Source organism: Heteronotia binoei, chromosome 19, assembly GCF_032191835.1.
Source record: "Heteronotia binoei isolate CCM8104 ecotype False Entrance Well chromosome 19, APGP_CSIRO_Hbin_v1, whole genome shotgun sequence".
NCBI classification, from domain to species: domain Eukaryota; kingdom Metazoa; phylum Chordata; class Lepidosauria; order Squamata; family Gekkonidae; genus Heteronotia; species Heteronotia binoei.
The window spans coordinates 13,793,056-13,816,559 of record NC_083241.1 but is presented as its reverse complement, the minus strand read 5'-3'; the positions used below and the strand labels follow the sequence as shown (position 1 = coordinate 13,816,559).

Here is a 23,504-nt window from a genome sequence, read left to right as displayed (position 1 = left end):
TGACGAGATTCATCACTGACTATCAGCCATGACAGCTAAATGGATCCTTTTGTGCTCTGAGACAGTATAGCTCTGAATGCCAGATGCTGGGAGCAAGCCTTAGGGGGGTGGTAACTTCTTTCATCTTGGCAGTTTTTAATTTCTTTTTACAGTGTGATGGAATGATTAAGAGTGGGGGCCTCTAATCTGGGAACGGGGTTTGATTCCTTGCTCCTCCTCCACATAAATCCAGCTGGGTGACTTTAGGTCAGTCACAGTTCTCTCAGAGATCTCTCAACCCCACTGATCTCACAAGGTACCTGTTGTGGGGAAAAGAAGGGAAGGAGATTGTAAGCTGCTCTGAGACTCTTTAAGGTAGAGAAAAGCAGGGTTAAAAAAAAACAATTCTTCTTCTCATTGCTGGAAGTTCCATAGACTAGTTTGGTGTAGTGGTTAAGTGTGCGGACTCTTATCTGGGAAAACCGGGTTTGATTCCCCACTCCTCCACTTGCAGCTGCTGGAATGGCCTTGGGTCAGTCATAGCTCTGGCAGAGGTTGTCCTTGAAAGGGCAGTTGCTGTGAGTGCTCTCTCAGCCCCACCAACCTTACTGTTGTGGGGGAGGAAGATATAGGAGATTGTGAGCCACTCTGAGATTCGGAGTGGAGGGTGGGATATAAATCCAATATCATCATCTTTGAATTGTTTTAGGAAAATTCACAGCATTCGCATTCAGCTCCCTCGGAGATGTTTCAAAAATGGCAAACCTCTGGCTGAGGTTGTCCTTGAAAGGGCAGCTGCTGTGAGAGCCCTCTCAGCCCCACCCACCTCACAGGGTGTCTGTTGTGGGGGGAGAAGATACAGGCAATTGTGAGCCGCTCTGAGTCTCTGATTCAGAAAGAAGGGTGGGGTATAAATCTGCACAAATTTACTTGTGTTTCATCAAAAGAACGCGTGGCCATTCAGTACCACTCTCCCTCTTTCCTAGTCTAGCCTCGTGATGAGCGATTGCTGTCCTGACTCTTTCCCACATGTTGTTATTGCAGATTGGAAGCTTGGAAGACTATTACCACTTTCATCACAGCAGGACAATTAAGAGGTCAACCTTCAGCAGCCGAGGCCCCCACAACTTCCTTAGGATGGATCCAAAGGTATGCAAGTGTTTCTGACAGGGCTGTAACAACCTCGCGAGCAGGGCCAGTTCCAGTTTTTGGAGGGCCCTGGGCAGGGATTGCCCACCAAGCCATTGGCCTGTGCATCCTTCTCCCACCTGCTGACATGACCTCTCTCTGCCCATGTTCACAGATGTTCACTCTGCCACGGAGCCCTTTTCCTGATTATGCTGGGCAGTGTGTATGACTAGGACCGTGAACGGAAGGGTTCTTGAAAGCAAGCAGGTGAAGGAAGAGCAGGAACGTCAGAAACAGAGGGCCCCCCCCAGAAGCTCTGAGCCCCTGCCTCACCTCACCTCAGAACAGGCCTTTTTTGTAGCAGGAACTTCTTTGCATATTAGGCCGCACATTCCAGATGTATAGGGTTGCCAAGTCCAATTCAAGAAATATCTGGGGACTTTGGGGGTGGAGCCAGTAGACATTGGGGCGGAGTCAAGAGCAAGGGTGTGACAAGCAGAATTGAACTCCAAGGGAGTTCCGGCCATCACATTTAAAGGGACAGCACGCCTTTTTAAATGCCTTCCTTCCATAGGAAATAATGAAGGATAGGGGCACCTTCTTTTGGGGCTCATAGAATTGGACCCCCTGGTCCAATCGTTTTGAAACTTGGGGGTACTTTGTGAAGAGGCACTAGATACTATACTGAAAATTTGGTGCCTCTACCTCAAAAAACAGCTCCCCCAGAGCCCCCGAAACCTCCAGATCACTTCCCCATTATACCCTATGAGAATCGATCTCCACATAGGGAATAATGAAGTGCTCAGCAGACGTTTCCCTTCCCCCCCCCCCGTTTCTAGTGACTCTGAAGCGAGGGATTGGCCTCTCTACTCACAAGTTGCTGCAAACTTCTTCAAAGTAACACAGACATACCATCCCAAGAGGAAGCCTTTCAGTCGGAGATTGAAGCCTCCAGAGGTGGAAAGGCACATGGTTCTGTGGGAGCGGGGCTCCCCCCCACCGGCCAGCTGACTGGGGGTGGGAAGGAGCTTGGGAAAGCAGAAGAACCCCCTCTGGGACCTGGGGATTGGCAAGCCTACAGATGTAGCCAATCCTCCAAGAGCTTATAGGGCTCTTAGTACAGGGCCTACTGTACGCTCTAGGATTGGCCACATCAGGGGTGTGTGACCTAATATTCAAAGAAGTTTCTGCTACAAAAAAAAGCCCTGCCTCAGGGTATGCTGGCGCCCCCCCACCGCCCCCGCCCTGCTTGTGAGCTGAGTCTCTAAAATGCACTACCTTTTCTTTCTTGAGGGAGGTTTGACCAAAAAGGCTGAACTTGGGTCTGTGCGTGTTAAGGGCTGTCAAGTTGTTTCCAACTTGTAGCCATCTTATTTTATTTATTTAGATTTTTATTTTTTTACACGGGGCTCAGGGCGGTTTACAGCAATTAGCTTTGATTCAATATAAAACAAGCTGAAACTGTAAAAACAAAATTTGAAATCTTCAGAGCATTGAACACTTTAAAACAAGATGGCAGCTCTAGAATTCAAGCTGAATGAAAGTAAACTGTTGATCACAAAGCCCTAACAAAGTACAGTAGCTTTTACTAGTAATTAACAGTCAAAGCAGTCATGTTGAATAATCTCACAAATATATGACAAAGTTGCAATAATAAAGTCCATACGAAGTTTCAGCAACATAGAGACAATGCAGCCGGATGAGAAATCTACCAAATAGGTACACGTATTCTGGATATAGGATATAAGCCATGTTTTGGAATAAGACTTTTCCTTTCTCAGAGGTGATTCCCCTTGAGACTCCACACTTCAAAATTCATGTAAAATAAGCTTAGCTGGAATTCCACTTGGTCCCTGTATTTCACCCAATGCCATGAAAACTTCCTGGTGAGGCTTCATTTCACAATACAGCAGGCAACAGCTCAACAATACCCATTGACTGAATTTACCAGAAGGTTCTTATCAGCAGATCTTAATGCCCTCTGGGGGACATACTGGGAGAGACAGTCCTGAAGGTATGTGGGTCCCTGATCATCAGGGGCTTTAAAACAATGAATTAACATTCTCCAAATCTCCTGTCTTTAACACCCTGGCAGGGCCAGATTAACAATTTGCCTATGGGCCCCCATGACTTTAAGGGCCCGGGGCTGGCTTTTCCCCCCAATTTCCCCCCCCTGCTTGTAGCCCTCTCAGCCTGCACCTGACCCACTCTTTGCCCAACTTGCCTGGTGTGGCTGCCGCCGCCGTTGTCCCCAAGTTTGCCTCTCTTTCCCTCTCCCCTGAGGCTTTGTCAAAGGGGCTTTTGAGAAGGTGCCTGCAGGCTGCAACGGGGGCCATGGGCTGCAGGGTGGGCATTTGGACTCTAAGATAATTTGCAAGGGGCCCCCTGAGATTCTGACTGCCTAGGGGCCTCCACAGGGTTTAATCCAGCACTGCACCCTTGCTCAGGTCTTGCAGATGGAGGGCCGTGGCTTCCTTTATTGTGTTGATCTATCCCACATTGGGTCTTCCTCTTTTCCAGCTGCTTTTAACTTTTCGTAGCATTATTGTTTTTTTTCCCCACTGACTCTTGTCTCCTCGTAATGTGAACAAAGTACGATAGCCTCAGTTTAGTCATTTAGCTTCTGGGGAGAATCCAGCCTTGATTCTGTCTAGAACCCACTTATTTGTCTTTGTGGCAATCTACACAGTAGCCATGAAACTCTTGTTCAATGCCACATTCTTCGTTGTCCAGTTTTCACACCATATACATAGTAATGGCATGAATTATCTTGATCTTGGTCGTCAGCAGCGCATCCTTACACTTAAGCAGGGCTTGGTAGAGAAAATCCAGGAGGAAATCATTTGCATATGGGCCACACACCCTGATGTGTGCCCAATGTGTGCCAGTTTGGTGTAGTGGTTAAGTGTGCAGACTCTTGGACTTCCGGAAAGATGGCGTGGTGAGACACAGGGCATTGCTGAGCTCCGGCGTGCACTGTGATTTGGAGCGCTCCAGAGAGGTCCCTCTTCGCAGGGGGTCTCTTAAGAAGCGTCTGAAAGACGCATCGAAGCTTGGGGGAGCTGGTTGGGGGCTTAGGAGGAACGCGGAGGCGTCCCTTTTACCCCAGCCTGTCCCTCGCCTGGAGCTCTCTAACGCGTTGCGCAACAACCAGGCCTCCGGAACAGGAGCGGAGGGGGCGACCGAACTCAGACGAACTGCCCTAAGCTAAGACTAAATTGGAAAACTGCTAATTATTAACACAAACGAAACATCAAAAGAGAGTCTACTGAAGAATATAAAAAGTACCGTCCGGCGGAGAAGTGGGGAAGCGAAAGGCGGATCGGAAGCGGCTGGCGGCGCGGTGCGGCAACGGAGAGACGGAAGGGGCCGTACGAGAGGTCTGACCGGGCGAGAGCGGCGGTGGCGGTGGCGGCTGAATAGCTCTGGCTGAGCGGATCAGACATTTACTAGAGTCCGAGGCATCGGCGGCCTGACGCAGGCGGAGACGGCGGAGCAGAGTTTGGAGAAGGTGCCGGGGCGTCGGGGCGAGTGGACGGGAGGAGATACGAAAGCGGGCGGCGAAATGATGAAGCGGTGAAGCGGAGGAACAGCAACGGGTTTGTTGAACAGATGTGGTGAACGGAGAGTCGGGGAGTAACAGCCTGGTGTATGGTGTGGAGCGAGGCGGTATGGTGGAAGATGGCGCAGAGTGGTGAGTGAAAGAGAGAGCGGTGGCGGAGAGCGGGCTAAGAGTTAAAGACTAGTGATGAGAATATAGAAGGTGTCTGGAAAGTGAAGAACGGCTAATAAGACCGAAAGAGAAAGAGAAGGAGAGAAAGAGAGAAAGAGAAGGAGAGATAGAATCAAGGACTAATCAAGTGAGGGAGAGACAGTTTTTAGCAGGGAACTCTGCGGCTGTCCCTCCCTTGAAGAAAGGGTGAGAAATAAAAGGATATAAGAACCGGAGAAACTGAGACAGAGACTAAGACTAAGACTATATATAATAACTCTCCTGAAGTAGACTGTAAGCGGTTGAATAAAAGGGGAGAAAGAAGACAGAAGAAAGGAAGAGGAAGATAAGAAGACAATAAGAAGAAAGAAGAAAGAAAATAAAGTAAAACTAATAAGACTGGACCTTAAATTAACAGTGGTTCTTAGCTGTAATGTTCATACTGCTTAGCTGCTGAATTGTGAGTTGTGTTTGATGAATTTTGAATATTATACTAATGCCAAATAATGAATTGTTAAAGTGAAGAAAGGCTGGGGGAAGAGATACTGATTTACAATTTATTACTTGTTTAGGTATTGATGAAGGGTGGAATTGATTTACCAATGAAATTGATTTATTGATTTTGGGGGAGACACAACAAAATGAAATGGTGGGGGTTTGATTTAAGTAATTATTAGTAGCAGTCAAAACGGCACATAATTTCTGAATGGCCAATATATGCTAATATCCTGAAGTAATTGCTTTGGGCTGTGATCAATAATTGTAACAGAAGACTGGTGCTTTGTGCGGTGAATAATAACAATTGAACAGAAGCAATATAAAGACAGGAGAAAGTTACTCTACGTTGTTTAAGTGACCAGAAAGACTAAGGATATGGGAGATAAAGAAAAAAAAGAAAGACAGATGGAGGCCAAAATTAAAAAAGTGGGCCAGGGTACCTCACCAGGAGGTCAAAGAACTTTACCATCAACAGATAATCAGGAAGCTATAGAGAAGCTGCAAGCAATAATGGTGGCAAGCTTTAAGCAAAGCCATGAAGCTCTGGAAGCGATGAAAATGGATCTGATGGGGGAGATCAAAAAAACAAATGATAAAATGGATGATTTTCAAAAACAGCTATTAGCTAACACACAGCAAGTGCATAGCTTGGTTGCTAAAGTGGAAAGACTGGAAGATCAAAATAAAGCCACCACAGTGACGGTGCGAGAGAATCAAAATGAATTAGTAGAGTTGGAAGACAAAGTAGCGAAATTAGAAATGGAGAAGGCGGCATATGTACTAAGATTCCAGAATATCCCAGAAGCTAGGGGAGAGAACTTGGAGGACAAAATTCTGGAGATACTAAATACAGAGGAAGAGAAATTATTGGAGGGAGGAAAGAGTGAGATTGACTGGGTAAGGAGAATATCTTCCTCCTATTCCAGAAGACATAACTTACCAAGAGAAGTTTTAGTAAGGTTTGTTCGAAGAGCGACTTGTGAAAAGATCCAAAAAAAGGCAAGAGACGAAGGCTTATCCTGGCAAAATATTAATATCAAAGCTTTGAAAGATGTTCCATGGACAATTCGCCAAAGAAGACAAGGATATAAGAAGTTGACCAGCTGGCTATTGAAGCAGGCAATTCAATTTAGATGGCTGGTACCAGAAGGAATCTTTTTTACGTACCAGGCCAAGAGACATAACATTACTACTCTGGAAAAAATGGAAGACTTCTGGAGCAGTTTTGTAGCTTCAAGTAATCAGAGTTCTGATATAGGGGAAGATCAAGAAGATGAAACAGATCTGTGTGGAAAGGAAGCAGAAGATAGCTGCAAGTTTAGAAGAGAAGGAGTCAGAACAAGACAATTTACTAAAAGAGACCAAAGAGCAACAGAAGGAAGTAAAACGATATTAGGATGAATAAAAAGGCGGGACTACAGATCGTATCGGTAAATGTGAACGGCTTAAATGAACCAAAGAAGAGAAGGAAAACCTTTTTACAACTTCAGAAAACCAAAGCCCAAATAATTTGCCTTCAGGAAACGCATATAAAAGAAAGTGATAAGAAGTTTCTACAAAATAAAAGATTGGGACAGTTATATTATTCGTGTGATGAAGGAAAGAGGAGAGGAGTAGCCATATATGTTCATCAAAATATAGATTCCAAACTGATTTATAAAGATGAAATGGGAAGGATCCTGATAATAGAAACAACAATTAACAAAAAAAAGATATTGCTTGTAAACATATATGCACCGAACGACAAGCAAGAAAATTTCTATAAAAAAGTGCATGAGAAACTAGTGGAATTACAAACGGAAGCCTGTTGTATTATAGGAGATTTTAATGCTGTATTTGACGCTCATAAAGATAAAAAATTTGAAAAGTTAAAGAAAAATCCATTACGTAGTGTCTTGCCAAAGGCTTTTCTCAAGATGGTTGAGGAGCTAAGTCTTATTGATATCTGGAGGGTTAAGAACCCACAAGCAGAAGATTTTACACACTTTTCACAAGCTCACAGGTGCTGGTCCAGAATCGACATGTGCTGGATGATGATAGGCCTGATTCCGCAAGTCACGCAAGCCAATATTCTCCCGAAAACATTTGCCGACCATAATCCATTGCAAGTGATGATACATTGCCCATCAAGGAATAGTCGCTGGACTTTGAACACCCAAATTTTAAAAGAGACAACTTTCTTGGAAGAGGCGAAAAAAGAAATAAAAGAATTTTTTCAGCGTAATGTGGAAGAAGATACCAGCATCCAAAATATTTGGGATACTTTCAAGGCCTTTTTTAGGGGGATGGCTATTAGCTTCACGGCAAAAAGAAATCGGGAACGGATGAAATTATTTAATGAGTTAGTGAAAGACTTAAAAGAGCAAGAGAGACAACAGAAAATTAAGAATACGAAAGAGATAAAAGCAAAAATACAAGCTACGCAACACAGAATTAATTTATGGCTAACAGAAGAACTGGAAAGGAAAATGAAATGGACCAAGCAAAACCTTTTTGAAAATGCAAATAAAACAAGCAGATGGCTAGCTTACAAACTCAAAAAGGAAAAGGAAAAAAAAATTATAAGATCACTTATAAATCAAGAAGGTGAAGAAACTACAAAGGAAGATCAAATGGAACAAATAGTCAAAAGTTTTTACCAAAATCTATACAAAAAACAGGAAATTGAAGAACAACGGCAAGATGAATATATTCAAAGTATTAATGTGAAACAAATTACGAAAGAACAACAGAATGCATTGGATAGTTCTATCACAGTCCACGAGATAATTGAAGCAATTAAGCAGCAGAAATCCAATAAAACGCCCGGTCTGGATGGTCTTCCGGTGGAAGTATACAAAACCTTTGAAGATATACTCTTAATTCCCTACAAAAAATTGCTGGAGAAAATACAGGAGTCAGCAATAATTCCAACATCCTGGAGAGAGGCGTTGATTACATTAATTCATAAAGAAGGAACAGAGTCTAAGGAAATCAAGAATTATAGGCCAATTTCTCTCCTAAATGCAGACTATAAAATTTTCGCTACGATATTGACAAATAGATTCAAGAAAGCAGTAACCAACATAGTGCAAGAAGATCAAACGGGTTTCATACCCGGAAGAATGATGCGGCAGAACTTAAGATATTTTTTGAACATCTTAGAATACTATAAAGATCATCCGGACAAACAATTTGCAGGAATTTCATTGGATGCCGAAAAAGCGTTCGATAACGTGAACTGGAATTTCATGAGCAAAGTATTGGAAGCTGTTGGTTGTGGCAAAAATTTTAAGAAGCTGATTGAGGCCATATACACTAAGCAAAATGCAAGAATTAACATAAACGGAAACAACTCTGGATTTGTGGAAATAGAACAGGGGACCAGACAAGGGTGTCCTCTCTCCCCTCTCCTTTTTGTAACTACAATAGAATTTTTGATTCAAAAAATAAGAGAGGATACTGAAATTAGAGGCCTGAAAGTAAAGAACGAAGAATTTAAGATTCAAGCATTTGCAGACGACCTGCTGTTTTTTCTGGAGGACCCTATCTCTTCGATTGATAAACTAAAAATGAATTTGCAACACTTTGGAGAAGTTTCTGGATTCAAGGTGAATACACAGAAAACCAAATTTCTAACTAAAAATATGACTAAAGAACAAATTAAACAATTAGAAGATAAATCGGGCTTTAAAAAAGAGAAGAAAATTAGATATTTGGGAATTTATTTAACAAATGATGTGAAATCTCTCTATTGTGACAATTACGAAAAGATTTTAAAGGAAATTGAAACAGATCTGGAGAAATGGCGAGACTTGCAAATTTCCCTTTTGGGAAGAATAGCCACAATAAAAATGAACATTCTGCCCAGAATCCTATTCCTATTCCAGATGATCCCTGTCCAACTACCCAACTCGTTCTTTCAAAAACTCAATAAAATGATTTTGACTTTTATATGGCAAAACAAGAAGCCAAGGATTAAGTTAAAAATTCTCCAAGAGAGCAAATTAAGAGGGGGCATGGCCTTACCAAACTGGTGTTTATATTATAAAGCCTCTTGTTTAGCCTGGGTCAGAGATTGGTGTCTGTTAGAAAACAAAAGGTTACTAGTTTTAGAGGGAGCAGGCTTAACTAAAGGCTGGCATGCATACATTTGGTATCAGACCTCCCCAAAAAACACCAATTTCCAGGCACATGAAGTTCGAAAAGCACTTTACAAGACTTGGTTTGAGATTAAAAAGAAAATTTATACATATACTCCATTGTGGGTCTCACCAGTGGAAGCAACTACCCACCCTAATTTATATGACTGGGAAAATTCTCAAAACTATTCAATCCTATTAGACAGTAAAAACAATTTAAATCTGGAAACAAACATAATCCCGGACTGGTGGGTCAGATGCCAAATTACGTCAAGATATCAATCTGACAAAAGCGTGGGCTTTCCTAAAGATGCCAAAGTAAACGAATTTGACACAATGATACATGAACCCAAAAATCTTATTTCAAAAATCTATAGTTGGTTATTGGAGATGGAAATGCAGTCGGAAACGGTTAAAGAGAGCTGGATAAAGTGGTTACAGGACTTTGGCTATTCGATCGAATTAGAAGAATGGGAAAAGATTTGGAAATATAATATTAAATTGACCAAATCAGTAGTTTTCAAAGAAAACCTATATAAAATGATGTATAGGTGGTACCTGACTCCAGCGAGATTAGCCAGAATGAACCCAACCTATAACGACAAATGTTGGAAATGTAAAAAAGCTAGAGGGACACTTTACCACATTTGGTGGAACTGTGAGATTGCTAGAAAATTTTGGATACAAATAAGTATATGGATCCAAAAGATTTTAAAGAAAAGGTTGAAACACTCACCCGAACTGTATTTGTTAAGTGTATGTAGAGAAAACTTAACACAGGGTGAGAAAAAACTGGTAATATATATGATTACAACAGCCAGAATCCTCTTTGCAAAATATTGGAAATCCCCCCAAACCCCGGGTAAAGAAGAATTTTTGTTTAAATTACTGGAGTCTGCCGAAATGGATGTTTTAACTATAAGGTTGAGAGATGGAAACTGGCAAGAATGTATAAAAACTTGGGAACCAGTGTATATATGGGCGAAAAGTATGGGATATGATATGAGACAGTAGACTTAATATCCTTATATGCTCCTAAAGCTCCTTTCACAGGTGGTGGTGGAAGATGGGTGGGTATGGGATATATGTTCTTCTGTTTTCCTTTCTTGTATTTTTTGTTGGTGTTTTTTTTTGGTTTTCTTGTTTGTTTGTATTGTTGTTGTTTTTTTTGAACCTCAATAAATGATAAATTTTCAGAAAAAAAAAAAAAAAGTGTGCAGACTCTTATTTGGGAGAACCGGGTTTGATTCCCCACTCCTCCACTTGCATCTGCTGGCATGGCCTTGGGTCAGCCATAGCTCTAAGTGTGCAGACTCTTATTTGGGAGAACCGGGTTTGATTCCCCACTCCTCCACTTGCATCTGCTGGCATGGCCTTGGGTCAGCCATAGCTCTAAGTGTGCAGACTCTTATTTGGGAGAACCAGGTTTGATTCCCCACTCCTTCACTTGCATCTGCTGGAATGGCCTTGGGTCAGCCATAGCTCTAAGTGTGCACTCTTATTTGGGAGAACCGGGTTTGATTCCCCACTCCTCCACTTGCACCTGCTGGCATGGCCTTGGGTCAGCCATAGCTCTCGTAGGAGTTGTCCTTGAAAGAGCATCTGCTGTGAGAGCCCTCTCAGCCCCACCCACCTCACAGGTTGTCTGTTCTGGGGGAGGAAGGTAAAGGAGATTGTGAGCCGCTCTGAGACTCTTCGGAGTGGAGGGCGGGATATAAATCCAATATCATCTTCTTCTTCTTCTTCTGATGTCACCATTGTTGCACACAGGGCTTTTGTAGAAAAAGCTCAGCAAGAACTCATTTGCATATTAGGCACCCCTGACACCAAGCCAACTGGAACTGCATTTGTGTGCGTTCCTAATCAAAAAAAGCCCTGCATTTAAGAATCTTTTTTAGCTTTTTTATGGTTGCTCTTCCCAGTCTCCTTTGATCTCTTGGCTGTGACAAAGGTAGAGTCCAATAGCAACTTTAAGACCAACAGTTTTATTCAGACTGTGAGCTTTCCATGTGCAATGCACCCTGTGTCAAACAGGATGGAATCAGACTTGCCCATCCATCTGTATGTGTGTGTACACACACACACACACACACACACATATAAAGACAAGTCTTCTGACCTACAAATCAAGCCCTAGCCCAAATTCCTGGACCTAGAAACTTGAAATTTGGGGAGAACATTCCTTTTATGATGTAGACAGCCATAAGAAAGGATTGTAAGGAATTCATCACCTAAGGGGGTAAAAAGGAGTAAAACCTGTTTCCCCATAAGGATACACTGTGGCTTTTACATAAAAACCAATATGGAAACTGAGCTTTCAAATGATCCGGGGAAACAGGTGCACGACCTTTTGAGGGCCTGTTTGGTAGTGAACCTCTCACATCAGCATGCCAAAGTGTCCACCACACCCACTTCTCCCTCAGGCCGTCTCCCCCTATCACCTCTTACTACCCTCAAGAAAACTCTTAGCAGATGTGGTGTAAGAGACTCCAACACTACAAGGAGGAAGCAACTTAGAAATAAAGCAAAGAAATTCGCCAATTGAACTTACATACTATAGTGAAGCACGGGTATCAAGCTAGTCTCTAATAAAATAGTCTGCATATCCATCTGTCTGCCCACTTTTGGCAGGCATAACTTCTCAGAAAATAAAACTAGGAATCTCAAAACTGGCCACCCGCTCCAGGAGTTTGAGGACCAAAGATGAAGGGAATTGGGATAACCTGGTCCAAGTTATCTGTAGACCCACCCTCCGAAACATCCATTTTCTCCACAGGAACTGATCTCTGTAGTCTGGAGATGAGCTGTAATTCCAGGGGAATTCCATCCTCTCCGGGCCTCGTTTAACCTTTTACTTGTGTAAGGCTAACAGAAATATTTAGATAATTATATTAAATCTTTCGATTAAAATACAATTTTAAATTGTATATATAATCCACCTTACGTCTCAGTGAGAAAAAGGTGGCTATAAATAAGTCAAATAAATAAAACGAAAACAATGTACCCTACTGAAGTCCCTGTCCTCCCCAGGCTCCATTCCCAAATCTCCAGCAGTTCGTCAACCTGGACTGGCAACCCTATCCTCTCTACTGTACTGTTCTGTGACTCTCCCAGTTCTCAGTATTTTGTCACAGATAGGCCTGGTTTTCACACATAGCCCATGACGGGAGACTCCAACTTGACCCTTTGTCTCCGTAGCACTGTTTTTTATGGATACGGTTGCCAGCTCTGGGTTGGGAAATACCTGGAGAACTTGGGGGTTGGAACCTGGGGCAGACGGGGTTTGGGGAGGGGAGGGGCCTCAGCATGGTATAAAGCCCTAAAGTCCACCTTCCAAAGCAGCCATTTTTTCCAGGTGACTGATCAAAGCCACCAAGTAATACACCGTCTTTCAGTTTGCAAAAAATATATACATTACAGGAATTGTGTATAACGCATAATAACAATGCAATAATGATAAAGGTTGGCGGTGCTAGGGCCTTTTAAAGTAACAGAAACCCCAAAGGGGACAGAAACCCCCACCCCCAAATGAATAGGTATAAGTCCAAACTTGGAAATAGTCCAACTGAAATTCTCAAGGTGGGTGCTCCTGAGAAATGTAACGTCAATGCAGCCACTTTCTTAAAAAGTCTCTCTAGATTCAGAAGATGTTTCAATTCCTTCTTCAGTTTAACAGCTCAATTATTTCGGAACCCCATTCTCCATTCTCTAATCACAGCATTAAGCTTCTAATTTCAGTGTGAACATCAGGCTAGCACCGCCGACCTTTATCGTTATTGCATTGTCATTATGCGTTATACACAATTCTTGTAATATATATATTTTTTTGCAAACTGAAAGACAGTGTATTACTTGATGGCTTTGGTCAGTGTACTAATTACACCAGGTGCCCTTCAAACAGCAGCATTTTTTTCCAGGTGAACTGATGTTGGTTGTCTGGAGAGCAGTTGTAAATGCAGGCGATCTCCAGGCCCCACCTGGAGGCTGGCAACATTATGTAGTGGTTGTGCTACAGTGTGTTGGAAGAGGGTCAACCCTCCCTCCCTCCTAGGGTTGCCAGTTCCAGTTTGAGAAAATCCTAGAGATTTTGGAGCGTGGAGCCTTGGAAGGGCAGGGTTTGGGGAGGGACCTCCGCACCGTATAATACCACAGAGTTCGTCCACCAAAGCAGCCTATTTCTCCAGGAGAACTTATTTTTGTCATCTCAAAATAATTTGTAATTCTGGGAGATCTTCAGATCCCATCTGGAGGTTGGCAACCCTACTCCCACCCCCACCTTTGAGGGGTGTAGCGTGTCTTTGTGTGCAAACGACACACAGATCAATGGCGTTCGTAGGAGCTTTTCCTATGCATGTATTTAATCTAACAGAATGGCAAGCATTTTACTAAGAATTGGCACAACACCATCCGGAATTGGGTTTTCACAATATGTCCTCAGATTCTGCAGCCGCTGGCGTCAGCAAGGCGATTCCTGCTTTTATAATTTGTCCCATCTTGTGTTTACTTGACTATGTTGCTGCATGATAAAAGTGACCTTGTCGTGAAGTTCTTTTTCTGTAAAAGAGCTTTCTGGGGGCAGCAGAATGCAAAATTCCCCTCTGGACTGTGTGTTGCCTTGAGGAGCCTGTTTGGAAAACAAAAAATTGCCACAGACGATTAGAGTGTGTTGTACATATGGCAGGTTTACCTTGAAACTTGGTCCCAAGATGCTTGATTGTTGGCTTATAAAATTCTACCAGCACTTGGCTTGATGTAATGTCGAGCTGGAGGAACAAGAAAGGAAAGCATTAGGAAATAATTCATTACGGAATCTTGACTGTGTAGCTTCACGGCTATTAAACAGTTGCCATAACACTTAATTCCGGTTTTTTCCCTCCCTGGCCTCTGCAGTCGCTGTACGTGAAATCCTTTTGGCGTTCTCTGCAGTTGCACATTCCTTTCCTTCTCCCCCCTCCAAGTGTGAATTCCCTCCTTCCATCTGCTACTGAATTTAACAGTGGTGAAAGGTTTGAGCACCCTTGACTTTAATTGTTGTTACACGTGATCCAGGGTTCACTCTTAAACAGGGTGTTTAGCCACTTTCACGCTCTGTTTAAGAGCAAACCCAGGTTGGCATTAAACTTGGCTGTTGTCCATGTAATTCTTAACTATGGTTAAGGTCGACAAAGCTGGTTACGCTCAACAGAAGGCAAAATGGGAGGATATCTCATAGCCCTGTTCCGGATGATCTTTCACCCAGGACATTTACAGCTTGTATATGACAGAAGCCAAACTTAATTTCCTTTATTATTCTGAGAGCCAGTTTGGTGCAGTGGTGAAGTGTGCAGACTCTTATCTGGGAGAACTGGGTTTGATTCTCCACTTCTCCATTTGCAGCTGCTGGAATGGCCTGGGGTCAGCCATAGCTCTCGCAGAATAGTCCTTGAAAGGGCAGCTTCTGGGAAAGCTCTCTCAGCCCCATCTACCTCACAGGGTGTCTGTTGTGGGCGAGGGGGGGAAGATATAGGAGATTGTAAGCCACTCTTAAGACTCTGATTCAGAGAGAAGTGCGGAGTATAAATCTACGGTATTATTATCATCATCATCATCATCATCATTATTATTATTATTATTATTATTATTATTATTATTATTATTATTATTATGCTGTTTTTCTACTCTTGCTGAACAACAGGGATCTCAAAGAGTCTTGTAGCCAGAATCTGACCAGACTGAAATCTGTTTAGCTTTACTGGTACAACAGTACAATTGACCCTTGTACCATTCATCTTGACATGCTGGCTTTCTACATGCTTGGAGGGTATTCCCCCCACCCCCAAGAAGTGATACAGTCTACCAAAACCAGTACCATTTGGTTCTGATGAAAGCATAAACTGGCCCAGGCAATGTTCCCTTTAAGCTGCAGAACCTTGTGAACAAAAATTCTGCTTTGTGAGCTACTGCATAGATTAGTGTTCTCTGGAGTCATCCTTCCTAAGTCAAAAATGTGTGAGTGGGTGGCTAAAAATTTGTGAACTAGATCATGCTAACTCAATTTAGAGGGAACACTAGACCCAGGTTGATTCAAGAATTCAGGTTCAGTCTGTTCCTCATTTCTTCTATATACTGTGATGCCCCCGACCCTTGCAGAGCTCTGAAGCTTGAATGTGCTCTCCCAAATATTTGAATATGTTTGCTTGACTTTCAATAAACTGTTGATAGCACATTGGTATGCATGCCCATTGGCTGTTGTGTCAACATGGTAGATAGCAAGAGGAGGGAGGGGACAGAACACAAATAAACAAACAGCAAACATCTGAACATTCCACCATTTTCTAGGAAAATGGTGTGATTGGCTGGTCAGGCTTCCATGTTCTAATTAATTTTCTAAACCCTAGGGGAACTGAATAAACATGGTGAGGGGGAAGGAATGATGAAACTATAGCTACAGTGGAAAGGCAGGTGTTTTGAATTAGTATACTTAGATCCGAACAAAATAAACATTAATGGGAAAATAGTTTCCGTCACTTATTTTCTTTGTGTGTACCTAGCCGTGTTGATTAAAAGTTGGCAGAATTAGCCATGCTGCACTCAGGTGTTATCTTGCCTTTGCAACGTGTTTGTACCTGTTCCCTTTTTTGTTTATTTTAATATTCATTGAGGTAATTTGTTAACCCCACTTGTAGGGACTCAGAGTGGCTTACAAAGTTCCAAATAAGCGTTTAAATGCAAAGAGAACAAAATACCATATTCTGGGTGTGTTATGAATCCAGTGGTTCACTCAGTTGCCACAGGCTAGGAGCTGAGGACCCAGAGTCCTTGGACTCCTCCTTTGTGTAAGCGGATAATTCCAACAGCTAAGAAATCTCCAAAATGACATTTTAATAAGTATGTATGAAAGTGCAGGAAGGTTAGCGTGGCTGAATGGTGAGCCCTTTAGTTACATGAGCTCAGGGCCCTTTTTGTAGTTAAAAAGCCCAGCAGGAACTCATTTGCATATTAGGCCACACCCCCTGATGTCACCATTGTTTCACGCAGAGCTTTTTTGTAGGAAAAAAGCCCAGCAGGAATTCATTTGCACATTAGGCCACACCCCCCGTCACCACCATTGTTTCACAAAGGGCTTTTTTGTAGAAAAAGAAGACTGCAGACTTATACCCCGCTCTTCTCTCTGAATCAGAGACACAGTGGCTTACAATCTCCTATATCTTCTCCCCCCACAACAGACACCTTGTGAGGTGGGTGGGGCTGAGAGGGCTCTCACAGCAGCTGCCCTTTCAAGGACAACCTCTGCCAGAGCTATGGCTAACCCAAGGCCATTCCAGCAGATGCAAGTGGAGGAGTGGGGAATGAAACCTGGTTCTTCCAGATAAGAGTCCGCACACTTAACCACTACACCTAACACACCCAGAATATGGTTTTTTGTTCTCTTTCCATTTAAACAGTTGCTTATTTGGAACTTTGTAAGCCACTCTAGGTCCAAACAAGTGGGGTTAACAAATTGCCTAAATGAATATTAAAATTAAAAGGGGGACAGCTACAAACATGTTGCAAAGCCCAGCAGGAATTCATTTGCATATTAGGCCACACCCCCTGACGCCAAGCCAGCTGGAACTGTGTTCTTGTGCATTCTTGCTCAAAACAAACCCTGCATGAGCTAACTTATGCCTTGAACAGAAATGGTGAACAGCAAAACTTAGTTCATGAGATTACTTTATTTTCATTTACTTCATTATTTCCATTTGCTTAATTTATGTCCCACCTTTTCCCCTAAGAGCTCCAAGTGGCTTACATCATTCTCCTCCCCTCTGTTTTATCCTCACAACAACCCTGGGAGATAGGTTAGGCTGAGATCACGTGACTGGCCTAAGGTCACCCAGCAAGTTTCCATGGCAGAGTAGGGATTTGAATCTTGGTGTCCCACATCCCAGTACGGCACTCTAACCACTACACCACATTAGAAGTTCCTTGTCCTTTTGTTGTTTTAAAAAGTAAAACCTCCATCCAACCGAGTGACTTGATGCTGATACAGCGAAGATTCTCAATAGACTGCTGTTTGCAGACATTGGCATCCCATTCCAGAGATTCCTGGAATCTAAATGAGCCTCTGCCAACAAAACCAGTAGATCAAGTGTGCTCCCCCCCCCAATAATTATCCTTTTCAATTCAACTATACTTCCTTGATGAGCAGGGATCATATTGCGCTGGAAACTTGTGAAACGTTTGGACTCAAGAATGTTGGAAGAACGTAAACTTCTATTAGTAATTCTGACTGGTTATTCCAGTTCAGTTGGATTGTGTAAATTAGATTGCAATGGGGTGTCTTAATCAGGCAACTTTAATGTCATCAAAAGTTGAGATTTAACCAAAGTTATTACAATAAATGCATATTCAGGTTTTGTTTAAACCCCCACTGTCAGACACTTATACCAGATCACCAGTAAAGCATACATTTGCAGTGTTCCCTCTAAGCTGAGTTAGTGTGAGCTAGCTCACAGTTTTCTAGCCTCTGGCTCACACATTTTTGTCTTAGCTCATGAAAAATGGTACCCTAAGCAAACTAATTTATGCAGTAACTTACAACTTTAATGCTAGCATTTCACAACTTTAATGCTATTAGCTCACAGCGTAGACTTTCAGCTCACAAGACTCCACAGTTCAGAGGGAACATTGATCCTGGGTCCATCTCAGCAGATCAGTCTGTTCCATTTCTGAGGTTGTTATTTATTGGCGACTCAAAACAGCTTACAGCATTCCCCTTTCCGCCATTTTATTCTCTCCACAACAACCCTGTGAGGTAGGTTACACTGAGAGTAAGTAATTGGCCTAAGGTCACCCAGCAATTTTCCATGGTGGAGTGAGCGTATGAACCTGGTTCACCTGGAGCCTAGTCTGATGCTCTTAACTACGGTACTGCACTGGGTCTCAATTGAGATTGTTGGAGGGAGGACCTTTCTGAGGGAATCTTCCCACTTCACAAATACAGTTGAGGTGGAACCCTAAACTGGAAATCTCTGTCCTTCAGCAGAAAACATGAGCACATTCTTTAGAGGCCTCCCAGTGCCATCCAACAATAATAATAATAATAATAAGAAGAAGATATTGGATTTATATCCCGCCCTCCACTCCAAAGAGTCTCAGAGCGGCTCACAATCTCCTTTACCTTCCTCCCCCACAACAGACACCCTGTGAGGTAGATGAAGATATTGGATTTACGTATATCCCACCCTCCACTCCGAATCCCAGAGTCTCAGAGCGGCTCACAATCTCCTTTACCTTCCTCCCCCACAACAGACACCCTGTGAGGTAGGTGGAGCTGAGAGAGCTTTCACAGCAGCTGCCCTTTCGAGGACAACCTCTGCCAGAGCTATGGCTGACCCAAGGCCATGCCAGCAGGTGCAAGTGGAGGAGTGGGGAATCAAACCCGTTTCTCCCGGATAAGAGTCCGCACACTTAACCACTACACCAAACTGGCTCAAAATGTATTTATTCCAGAAAACCTTTGAGGAAATTAAATTGTTTTTCCTCAGCGTTACGAAATTGCTTTGAATAAGTTCTAATTCGTTTGATTTCTAACGCATTGCTTGTTTTCTGCCTTCACTTGTATAAGCCCTCTCCAAAGCAGAGCAGTGGCCTAGAAATTCTCTTAGCCAAACAAATACATTCCGTCTGATCTACGTGCTGGTTTCGCAAGCCTTCCCTGTAGGGAAGCCATGGCATGTGAAGTCTCCCGAAGGACATTTCTCATTAGAATTACAGCATGAATGAGGACATCTCCATTTAAATGGCTAGACAACTTGGATGCTGCAGCTTAAAGTTCCGGGATGACTTGTCTTGGCGTATCGGCTTGTCTTTTCCCCAAGTGAAGGGAATCATTCTGCCTGCTGTACGTGTCTCTACCTGCTCGCTACAGAGTTTCAGCAGTGCTGGAAATCGCCCAATAATCAGCAAGTTAAATAGCGGCATGCAATTAAATACCCAGGCTTCCTCTCTCTTCCTGGCAGGCATGACTGCTTCAGAGAAGAGTCCGCAGAGGAGCTTGACGGATCACTGGGATGGAGAAGAACAACTTCCTTGTGGCTGATTCTGTCCGTTTGAGGAAGCCCACGCCAGACCAAATGCACGTGGCTGATAGCTCCTTTCCCTCACCTTAATTCTGCATAACTTGGGGTGGGGGGCGCCTCATACAAAAACAAATATTGCTTGTACTGATATTCCAAACAAGGCCATCCTTCCTCTTCCGTGCATTAAAAAAAATCCAAAATAATCATTTTGCATTGCTTCTTTGGCAGAAGCGCCCTGACTAAAGCACAGAACAGACCCCACCCCACTGCTGTGCCAGCAGGAAGGACCTCCAGGGAGATCAGGAATGAGGTCTCTTTAACAGCTGGTGGGGGATGGGGGCAGTGCGTGTAGGGTTGCCAATCCCCAGGTGGGGGAGGGGGTCCCCCAGTTTGGAGGCCATCCCCCCCGCTTCAGGGACATCAGAAAGCTGGGAAGTGGAAGGGAAATGTCTTCTGGGCACTCCATTATTCCCTGTGGAGACTGGTATAATGGCGAATTGATCTGTGGGTATCTGGGGCTCTGGGTGGCTGTTTTTTGAGGTAGAGGCACCAAATTTGCAGCATAGCATCTGGTACCTCTCTTCAAAATATCCTCCCAAATTTCAAAAAGACTGGACCAGGGGGGTCCAATTCTATGAGCCCCCAAAGAAGGTACCCCTATTATTCATTGTTTCCAATGGAGCGAAGGCATTTAAAAGGTGTGCGGTCCCTTAAATTTGATGGCCAAAATTCCCTTTGGAGTTCAGTTATGCTTGTCACAACCTTGGTCCTGGCTCTACCCCCAAAGTCCCCAGATATTTCTTGAATTGGACCTGGCAACCCTAAGTGTGTATGAAGGACTCCTTGGCACTCCTAAAAGCTTTTGGAAGAGCATACACATTCAGAAGAGCATACACATTTTTATTTATATAATCAATTTATGAATCACCTATTCTCCACAATGTGGGGCTCTAGGCGATTTACAACAGATAAAAACAGGTTAAAAACAAAGACCAAAAGAACAGTGATGTTTTTTCAGATGTTGTCTGATATTTTTCTACCCCACTCTGGACTGTGATGTAAACTCACAGGCAGGTGAAGGAGTGGGGCAAAACAAAGATGGAGGAGAAAAGAAGAGGACGGCACCTGTTGATGCTCCCTCTAAGCTGTTGAGTCTTGTGAGCAAAAATTCTACTTTGTGAGCTACTGGCATTAAAGTTGTGAGCTGCTGCATAAATTAGTTTGCTCTCAGCCATTTTTTCCTGAGGTAAATAAAAAATGGGCAAGCTGGAGGCTAAAAAACTGCGAGCCAATTCACACCAACTAAGCTTAGAGGGAACACTGGTGCTGGTAATGATGGAACCATCGTTGTCCTCAACTAAAGGCTTGGTGGAACATCTCTGCCTTACAAGCCCTGCAGAATTGCATCAAGTCTCGCAAGGCCCTGGTGGTATTTGGCAGAGAGTTCCACCAGGTTGGAGTCAGGGCCACAAAAGTCCTGGCTCTAGTTGAGGGCAGCTGGATATCTGTAGGTCCAGGGACCACCAGTAGATGGTTCTCAGCAGAGTGTAGCGCTCCTCTGCGGACATATTGGAGGAGGCTGTCCCGAAGATACACAGGTCCCAGAATGCTCAAGGCCTTAAAAGTCAAAACCAAAACCTTGAATCTGTATTTCCATAGAGGAAATCGCATCCACTGGTGTGTTGGAGGGTGGGCCTCTTTGACCACAATATTCAGCCTGTCAGTTACAAGATCTGTTTTTGGCACCCCTTTTTGCAGAGGTGTGGCAGGTGGTGACCAAAGATGGGGCTTTCTCTGTGGTGGCACCTCACTTCTGGATTTCTCTTCCTGTTGAGGATGACCTGGCGACTGCCTTAGTCTCTTATAGCTGCTGGGCCAAAAAGATTTTTTTACTCAGGCTTTTAACTAGGAATCTCAATTTCTCTCCCCCCCCCCCCCATCTGTTTCTATCATCTGCTTTCATTTTGAGGAGATTGTTTCATTAATACTGACTTGACTTTTTTTTTTAATGACTGGCTTTATGATTTGTTTTCATGACTGATTAGGCTTTCATGTTTTAACAATTTATTGATAACATATGGTTACAAAACTCAATTATAAAATTTTCTGTACTAATCCATATGGTAATTCAATCCCCCCTCCCTCCAATGTTGACTTCCCCGAAGTTATAGATTTAAATTCAATACTAAAGGTACTACTAACCGATCAAAGTTCAATATTTTTTTCCCCCATTAATACTAAAAAATTGTCCAATGTCTTTTTACATTCCACTCTTTCTCCATATATCCTTTAAGAAGAAGAAGAAGATATTGGATTTATATCCCGCCCTCCACTCCGAAGAGTCTCAGAGCGGCTCACAATCTCCTTTACCTTCCTCCCCCACAACAGACACCCTGTGAGGTGGGTGGGGCTGGAGAGGGCTCTCACAGCAGCTGCCCTTTCAAGAACAACCTCTGCCAGAGCTATGGCTGACCCAAGGCCATGCTAGCAGGTGCAAGTGGAGGAGTGGGGAATCAAACCCGGTTCTCCCAGATAAGAGTCCGTGCACTTAACCACTACACCAAACTGGCTTTAAATTTCTCCCACTCCTTTTTGAATATGTCTAAATCACAGTCTCTTAAAGTTCTAGTTATTTTGTCCATCTCACTCCACGATAAAACTTTCATAATCCAATCCAATTTCTCTGGTATTTTTTCTTGTTTCCACAGCTGCGCATACAATGTCCTAGCAGCTGAGAGCAAATACCAAATTAAAGTCCAGTCTTCCTTTGGAAATTTTTCCAATTGTAATCCAAGCAGAAAAGTCTCTGCAATTTTCTTGAAGTCGTAACCCAAAATTTTGGAGATTTCTTGTTGTATCATCTTCCAGTACTCTTTCGCTTTTTCACATGTCCACCACATATGAAAGAAAGAACCTTCATGTTTTTTACATTTCCAACATCTATCCGACACATGACTGATTAGGCTTGATCTGGTTTTATGTTACTTTAGTGATGCATTCTTTTATTTTCTGACTTGCTTCAAGCAGGTATCTGGAGAGGAAGTACGTAAGTCTTTTAAATAATTTATTTCACTTCACTTATAGCCAGTGTTCCTGTGTTAGTGTGATCTAGCTTACAGTTTTTCAGCCTCCGGTTCACACATTTTGTCTTAGCTTAGGAAAAATGGCCCCAGAACAAACTAATCTATGCAGTCGCTCACAACTTCAATGACCGTAGCTCAGGAAGTAGAAGTTTCACTCACAAGACACCACAGCTTAGAGGGAGTATTGCTTATAATCCCTGCCCTTCCTCCCAATGTGGCTTATAACATTCTCCCCTCTTCTCCATTTTACCACAACCACCCTGTGAGGTAGGTGAGGCTGAGAGACTGCATGCAGCAAGGTTCTGTGGAAGAGAAAGGATTTGAATTGGGGTTTCCCAGATCCTAAGCTAACATTCTTAACTGCTACACCACATTGGCTCTCTCTCCATCCCACCATCCGCAGTGATCCAGATGTGCGTCCTGGTTCATGTTCTTCCACAGAGAGTCAGTTTGGTGTAGTGGTTAAAGTGCGTGGATTCTTATTTGAGAGATCCAGGTTTGATTCCCCACTCCTCCACTTGCACCTGCTGATGTGACCTTGGGTCAGCCACAAGTTCTCTCAAGGCTGTTCTGTTCAAGAGCAGTTCTGGGAGAGCTCTCTCAGCCCCACCTACCTCACAAAGTGTCTGTTGTGAGGAGGGGAAGGGAAAGGAGATTTGTAAGTTGTTCTGAGACTCCTTTGGCTAGCAAAGGGTGGGGTATAAATCTAATCTCTTCTCTTCTTCTTCTCACACAATCAGAACCCCACTTTTCTTGCACCTTTCACGATACTGTGGAAAACAGGAACCTCGCACACCTCATGGCGTATGTTCGCTCATATGTGTCCGGGGCAGGTCCTGTGGGTGTGATTCTGTTCCCTTTTATGTGAGTACACGGTACACCCTTCTGGATGCCTGACTAGGGCTTGGGTGAGGCTTGTTTATTGTCTGAGTAACTAGGA

The 23,504-nt window shown here is 43.3% G+C and overlaps 1 protein-coding gene across 1 annotated transcript in view; it reads left to right on the top strand.

Annotated features, from left to right (window-relative positions):
- The window catches only part of PCSK6 (proprotein convertase subtilisin/kexin type 6), a 183,010-nt gene that overhangs the window by 46,138 nt on the left and 113,368 nt on the right, over positions 1-23,504 (top strand). Inside the window, exon 2 of the mRNA XM_060259949.1 lies at positions 1,024-1,128. Coding sequence (XP_060115932.1) covers positions 1,024-1,128 — 105 coding nt within the window. The remainder of the gene's footprint in view (positions 1-1,023; positions 1,129-23,504) is intronic.